Source organism: Gymnoscopelus microlampas, assembly GCF_963454915.1.
Source record: "Gymnoscopelus microlampas genome assembly, chromosome: 8".
NCBI classification, from domain to species: domain Eukaryota; kingdom Metazoa; phylum Chordata; class Actinopteri; order Myctophiformes; family Myctophidae; genus Gymnoscopelus; species Gymnoscopelus microlampas.
Window position 1 is genome coordinate 39,899,322 of NC_139945.1, and position 8,120 is coordinate 39,907,441.

The 8,120-nt window shown below is 43.2% G+C and overlaps 1 protein-coding gene across 1 annotated transcript; it reads left to right on the top strand.

Annotated features, from left to right (window-relative positions):
• Nucleotides 1–6,153: 6,153 nt before the first annotated feature.
• otol1b (otolin 1b) lies at nt 6,154–8,120 on the top strand (the record flags this gene model as incomplete). The annotated part of the gene is made up of 4 exons (XM_084064670.1): nt 6,154–6,556; nt 6,653–6,742; nt 7,059–7,130; nt 7,216–8,120. 4 exons carry the CDS (start codon nt 6,154–6,156, stop codon nt 8,118–8,120), a joined length of 1,470 nt encoding a protein of 489 aa, XP_083920796.1.

An 8,120-nucleotide genomic window follows, 5' to 3' on the forward strand; every position in this document is an offset into this window, starting at 1 on the left:
ATTTATAGGGGCAAGGCCACTTGGCCTTTGGTGATGTTTTTTAGTTCACAAAAGCCAAATGCCAGGGAAGGAAGGCCATCAAATAAAACAATAATTTTAAGTTGCTGATAAGAATAAATTAAATTACAATTTAATGTATTCATTTTTGTAATACATACTAAATTATTATAACTATCAGTGAAATAAATACAAAATATATTTGTTCCACAAAATAATGTAGTTGTATTTACAAATCATCAATATTTGTAGAAACTCTTGAGTCAAAAGTTCATATATGCTCAGCACTGGACTAATCAGAGTCACAGCGTTAATTGATAGGGATATAGAGGGGGGAGTCAAGCATTTAGAATCATCAAACAAAAAACACTGGTGTTTAAAAACCATACTGTGAGGAAAGAGGCAGAGACAGAAATGGTACAATCGCCACGGCAACCATGGCCTTCATGGCCTCCATGAAATGACTGCCCTGTACTTGCAGTACCCCGTAAAATACTTAACACTATAAACACTCTTAACACTACTAATACTTAACACTGTCACCACTCTTAACACTTCCTATATTCTTCTTAACTACTACATACTGGCTACCAACATAGCGAGCCCACACTGTTTCTTCAGGAACAGTATTTCTTCTAGTTTGACTATATTCATTTAAATAGTTTTTGGTTAAAACAAAAAGTATTTTGTTAAAAGGTTAAAGCACTATATTCTGATAGTAATCATTGCTATAGACTATAGAGTGTTTGTTCAGTAACAAGAGTCTCCCCATCTCTCCAGCTCTTTGATATACAGAAAATACATTTTTCGGTAGGTGTCAAAATCTCAGCCAATCAGGAGAAAGTACCCATTTTTAAGCTTCATTTTTATAGTGTTCCAGTTCCAATTTTGCCTGCTCATTTCTTAGTGTCATCACTTTTCAATTGTTTAATCTATATCCTGATTGAGTTCTTTATCCTGATTGGATAACATTGGAAATTAAACTGAAACTGAAACGAAAATGCATTTTCTGTTTTATAAAGAGCTGGAGAGACAAGGAGACTCCTTTTACTGAACAAACACTCTATAGCAATGAGTACTATCAGAATATAGAGCTATTTAACACTTATTTTAACCAAAGCAAATCACTTACCCTACCTTTTTACCCTAACATTTTTAAATGTGTTTTGTAAAGCTCTCAGAGTTAAAGTGACACTGAGAATTTTGCTGTGGGGTATAAATTGTCTAGTTTTATTTATCAATAGCGTTATATTGGTGGTATCTGAAATGACACTGGGACTAAATATTTTAGCCCCAGACTGTGATGTCAGTTGACTGTGAACTGGAGTCCAGTGGATTTGTTTCTAAACAAAAGTTTGCCACCAAGTGGCCATTGAGAGGAATTATTGCTATTAAAGCTAAGATTGTTGCAGTGCAATAAACGTTTCATGATAAATAATTTAAATAATATTCTGGCTTCTGATTGAGAACATCATAGGATCAAGGCAGTAGAGAGAGATTTTGATAAAAGCTACAGAAGCTAGAATGCGAGCACAACTCAGTCAGTCACAAGTAATAATAATCTAATTACCAGATGCACGGCTCAATGAAAGCAGAAGAATGCCAGCACTCACGGAAGAGGTCTGGTTTGGGTGAGGAACAGTGTCATGTTTTTGATCTGAGATGGGGAAGAAGGAAAATGTATTCTTGCATGGAGTCATCCAATTTGTGAAAATTCCCCCACATCCTAACCAAATGCAGTCACACATTTCCTGGATCACATTACAGGTTGTGAAATGATACCAGATTAAATTAACGACTACACAGCGAGAGTGCATACTGTAGGGAGACTGCATCCAATATGTCTTTGTAGTAGTTTGAGGTAGGAGGGTGTAAGTAGGGCACCTAAACGTCCCAAATCCCTTTGGGAGATGTGGTTAGAGCCACTCAAGAGAGACTAATAGGTAATAGAAAAGACAGGTTTCATGGAAGCTGGAAGAAGATGCGGGCGGGGTCGAGAGAGGACGACAGAATGAACAGGTGGAACCCCAGATGAAAGCGTTTAGGTAATCCATCCAACCATGAACCACATCTATTATAATCCTCTCTCTGGGCTTTCAAACCCATACTTCAGAGAACACCACCCCCACCCAGCTCTCAGTCTTCATTTCTGAGCTCCAGCAACCACATCCTATTCGAAAGGACTCAGGTGCAGTCCTCCTCACTCTATACTATTCCAATTACCAACCTAAACCTCCCTTCTTTGCTCCCCTGCGAAATACAATTATATTACCGTTGATGGACATGGGTACATATTGTGCACCTTTGTGTCCTGACATTAGAATCGAACATAAGAACAACTCTTCACTGAAAGTGTTCTGTCCCACTACATAAGTTGTGGATTCACTGCCACAATCTCTTTCCAAAGTCATTAGCTGCTAATTCAGAGTTTTCTAGATTTTATTTGATAAGATCTTGCAAGAACAAGGCTTATAGCCTTGTTAACGGTTAGTGAAGCAGGGGAATAATCACACAATATACAGAGAAAGGGTTGGTTACTATGATCACTAAGTAAAGGAAAAGTCTCTCTTACTCTCTCTCTCACTTTCTCAATATCACATTCATTCACTTGGAGATCTGCTTCACATGAGTGGGGTTAATGTAAGGGAATACACCTTCCTCCATCCAAGTCATCTTTGGTCCTCTCTTTGCTCTGCTGCACCTGGTGAGCAAGTTAACTCTTCACTGTGTGTTCTGTTCTCCCCACGACTTACCCTGCTGCAGTGTACGGTGTTGGTCGGGAAGCGGAGGCAGAGGCCGGTAGGGGTGGGGCGGCTGGTGCCACTGTTAAATGAATGGACAGCTGAGCGGCGCCTGGGTCCACCGTGGCCAGGCTGGCACTGTAAGCTGACCGCTGCTGTTGTGTGTGGTCTGAATAGGGGCTGAGGTTGAGGTCAGACAGGAAGAACCCCAGAGGAACCCCGGTCTCTCAGATGCATATCCCACTCTCCATCTCTGTTTGTCCTTTATGGAAGCTGTCTAAGGGCAAGTTGGGGACACTTCACTTGAGCTGCTGGGAAGGAGTGTGTGAGAGAGAATAAAGGAGCGACTGGAGATATGGTGGACATGTTCTGTGAACGGAGGTATCAAAAAAGGGAGTTGAAAGGAAAGGGAAGATGTGGGAATAGTGATAAGAAGTAAGACAATCCAGTAGTTGTAATTGAAATTAGGGGACATTGGTGTGCATGATAACTTTCATGTTGTTGACACGATGCAAGATTAGGACATTTCATCTTTAACACATTGCTGCACCATCCTGTAGGCTACTATTACCCCATGACTCTCCACCCCCTTCCATCCCACTTTCACTTCTCCACTCTGTTTCCCTCTTTCATTTCCCTTCTTCCTGCTCATTCATAGCTGGTCATAGATCCCTCTGAGGGCTTGAGGTCTATGACAGCCCAAGCATGTCCACTGGTGCAACTGTGCTCAAACTTTGTCAGCAGCCAGTTGCTATTTTGACTCGCCAGCAACATTACATTGCTTTTTTTATTAAACAATTGTAGGTGTCTTGTAAGTTGTCTTCTTGGTATGCCATGAATCGAATATAGTAAGGTTCTTTGGTCGTAATTATGTAATGTTGTGCTGATGTGTAGAAAGTAAGTCACAGTGATCAGGCAGGCAGCACTAAAGATGAGAGAGATAATCTGTTTCCTTTGACAACAGCTCAGGTTTAGAAATTGTTGCCTGAGGAGATTTTCAGTGTTCTTAAAGCTAAATCTCTCCCCTGGATGTTCACCAGGTACATTGCAATGATCAAATTCCCTTTACGGCGCTCGAGTACAGCTAAACATTATATACAGCATACAACATATATAGTACACACACACACGCACGCAGGCACGCATGCAGGCACGCACGCATGCACCAAGTATATAGAGTATGTATGTATGAATACATACATTTTCATACAGTATATATATATATATATATATATATAAAAGACAACTTTTCATTAGATCATATTATAGACATCATTTATTGTTTACATCCATTTATATGCAAGCTGAAACCTATATGGAAAGCAGGTACATTTTGAGGACCCTAAATACAATAGTCTGACTTTTTCCAAAAATGTGTTGCCCCTCTTCTTGCAGCTTTGGACATAGTAACAGTGTTGTTCAGTACTGTGAGAGAAGGGGTTCTGGTGGTGCCCTCTCCTCTAGATCCTTCTTAGCTTGGCTGTGGTCCCACCATAAGAGCCGGGTGGCAGGATTGCAAGGTGGATGTTGGAGGAATTCCTCCTATATCGGGTGACCCGTTGCCCCATGGCCTTTGGTCTTCGCCCAGCCCACATCGAGGGACTGCTTCTGGCGGGCGCTGTATCCTGTGTCACAAAAGCACCTTTCTACACAACAGGGGTACAGAGAGTGGACCACAGCACAGTGGTTCTGCTTGGGTCGGCTCCAGCCTGCTGTAGATTAGCATGTATTTGGGTTTCAGACCTCCCCCTGAGCTTCCAGCAAAGACCCTCATTGGTGGGGACGCTCCTTTGCCCAAGACCGGCAGAGATATCAGAGAGACCTGGAGCTCTTCTGCTGTGTCCAAACAGCTAGAGAGGAAGATAAATGACTAGACTACGCAGGAACATCAAGGTAAGTGCAAACATTGAATTAACATTTTAGACATCCTGACCTACTGGTAAAAAAGTTGCTTGAAAATGTAAACGGATTCAGATTTTTTTTAATGTTAGGTGTAAGTATTACATATTTGATTTGAACATGTCTAGTTCATGAAATATAAAGATTCAAAAATTAAGATTCACTGAAAATTACAGTGAGTTTGGAAAAGCCAGCCAGACAGACAGACAGACAGACAGACAGACAGACAGACAGACAGACAGACAGACAGACAGACAGACAGACAGACAGAACTCACCTTTGATATTCTACAAATGAGAACAAATCATTTGGTTCAGTGATGTAAACAGACATCCTTTAAATATTTTAAACTCAAACTGATCATTAAGTATTAATTAGCTCGCACGGTTTCTCTAAACCACTTGTCATATTTTAAATAGTCTAAAGTGGTTATATATATCATTTAAAAAAAAATGATAATAATAAAATGATATGATATGTACAACATGTCCTCAGAGTGTAGCCCTCTGACAAGGAGGGGGTAGATTCTGCATAGTGTTGCAGTGCCTTATACGCTGCCACATCCCCTTTTGGGAATAGGTTAAATGAGTTGTATATTAGAGTGTTGTTATATTTATAATGCACTATAGGTGAAAAGTGTACACTGGCATAATTATCATTTCATGAACCGGCACCGGGAGTGGCCCAAAGGTTCAACTGGCAAGTCCTCATCTCTGGCCCTAGTCCGATCACACCCTACAAGTCACCCTTTAGAGACAGTATAAAAGCTGGAGTGGACCAGTGAGTCAAAGGCTCCAAGTCAAGTCCGATGACACCCCCACAGGCCCTGGGGAGTGAACAGCTAATACATTCTCCGCTGCCCCATGACAGACTTTGCCTCAAAGTTTTGTGGCATCTGTTCTTACGTTATGATTTTTTTTTTAGATAGACCACACACACTGCCACACCCCTTTTTGGCCAATTTCCGTAAAATGTGAATGCATAGACCTTAATCACAGCACAGCAGCCATGTTGATGTGAAATAGTAGGGTAAACACAGGTGTTACACTACTCCATTCAGAGTCAGGATGTTCCTAGTGTGCATGTTCAGGAAAGGCTCTTCTACAAGAAATGGAACAAAACCTTAATTAGTATCATTGGTAACACCTGTGATTACCCTACTATTTCATCGTCTAAGTGGCTGCTGTGATATTGGCCCATGACCTTCCTTTCCTCAAAGTTTTGTGCAAATATATATTCATAATAATATGAACTATCCTACTAACAGACAGACAGACAGACAGACAGACAGACAGACAGACAGACAGACAGACAGACAGACAGACAGACAGGCAGGCAGGCAGGCTGGCAGGCAGGCAGGCAGGCAGGCAGGCAGACAGACAGACAGACAGACAGACAGACAGACAGACAGACAGACAGACAGGGGCAAAACATTACCCGCCAAGGAGATAAATAATGCATATGAAAGAATAACTTAAGTTACACATATTTATCAGTTCACAGATACCAGTCCACCATGGCGAATGTCTCCTATCGCTCGACCCTTTTGGCTGTATTTGTGGTAGCTCTCACACTGGCTCCCTACTCTGAGGGTAAAACCACACCGAAGCCCAAGTACCAGTACACCAAGAAACCCGTTCCTCAGGTCACCCTGCACAGCCTTCTCACCACCAGCATGCCCAAAACTGTAAAGAGTGTGGAAAAGACAAAGCCTGGGGAGTCCTACCCACTGGCTACCACGGACAGCACCACATATCCAGGGGAGGTCTTCCCTGAGTACTACACTGAGAGCACGGGGGCCCCAGGGGGTGGGCATGAGAATTACACCTTGGATTATAATGAGTGTTACTTCAACTTCTGTGAGTGCTGCCCCCCTGAAAGAGGCCCCCATGGGCCGACAGGAGACAGGGGACTTCCAGGTACATATATGCGTTCCTCTGAATGCATGGCACTACTTGCTAATGACAAAAGACTATTCCTCCGTTTTTTTTTAAATGTATCTGTATCTCTTCCAGGTACACCTGGTGAAAACGGTGAGCCGGGAGCCAGAGGTTCACCAGGACCACAGGGTCTGATTGGCCCTATGGGGTTCAAAGGAGACACGGGTAAATAAGAATGATATGACATGATGATTACATAGGCTTTCAAAATTCATAATTCAGACATAGTGGATCTCTCTTAAAACTCTATTTTATTTAATATAAAACTTATTATGTACAGACATGTAAGCATGACATATATTATTATTATTATTATTATTATTATTATTATTATTACCCTTTTTATTATCAGTAGTAGTAGTAGTAGTAGTAGTAGTAGTAGTAGTAGTAGTAGTAGTGGTGGTGGTGGTGGTGGTGGTGGTGGTGGTGGTGGTAGTATTAGCAGTTGTGGTTTCAATCGACAGTATGAATCTTTTATCAGGGGAGCGAGGTCACCCAGGAATTACTGGGCCGGCTGGGACACCAGGAATACCAGGAAAACCAGGAGGAAAAGGTACAGAAATGTATTGGTGATTTGTGAGTTTTCTTTACTGTTACTGAACCTCAATTATCCTCATATAGAGTCTCTCGCTCTACAGGCGACATTGGCTCCAAAGGTGAGAAAGGTGAAATTGGATTGCGTGGTGTCAGAGGTGATGGCGGGCAGAGGGGTGAACGTGGCCAGAATGGGACTTCCGGTCAGATAGGGGAACCAGGAAAAGAAGGGCCAGCTGGACCTCCAGGATTGGCTGGAGAGAAAGGTCTGAAGGGAGATAAGGGGGATAAAGGAGAGTGTGGCACATTTGGAGATAGAGGTCAGAATGGTGCGCAAGGAGACCCTGGTTCTCCTGGTATCCCCGGAGGAATGGGTGTTCCTGGAACCAATGGCAAACATGGTCCTGCGGGTCCTCCAGGAGTCCGGGGAGATCCAGGGCCCCCCGGATCACCAGGAGAACCAGGGATAAGGGGGCCACAGGGACAACCTGGAATGAGAGGGGTGTTTGGCCCAAAAGGGGACAGAGGTCACCCTGGGATGAGAGGAGAGCGTGGCCTTCGAGGGTTCAAAGGAGCGAAAGGAAATGGAAATGGGGCCCCACCAAAACGCTCAGCCTTCAGTGTGGGCATCTCTCCAAGTAAATCATTCCCTCCCTCTGGCTCCCCTATTCGCTTTGATAAGGTCTTTTACAATGAAGAGAACCACTACAATGGCTCTTCCAACAGCTTCACTTGTGTCTATGACGGCGTCTATGTCTTCTCCTTCCACATTACTGTCCGTAACCGGCCACTACGTGCCACCCTCGTGGTCAATGGGGCACGGCGTGTAAGGACGCGGGACTCACTCTATGGTCAAGACATCGACCAGGCATCAACTCTTGTAGTACTGCGACTTGCAGTGGGCGACCAGGTGTGGCTGGAGACACTGAGAGACTGGAACGGGGCTTATGCCAGCAGTGAGGATGACAGCATATTTACTGGCTTCCTGCTATACTCAGACAAGGCCTGA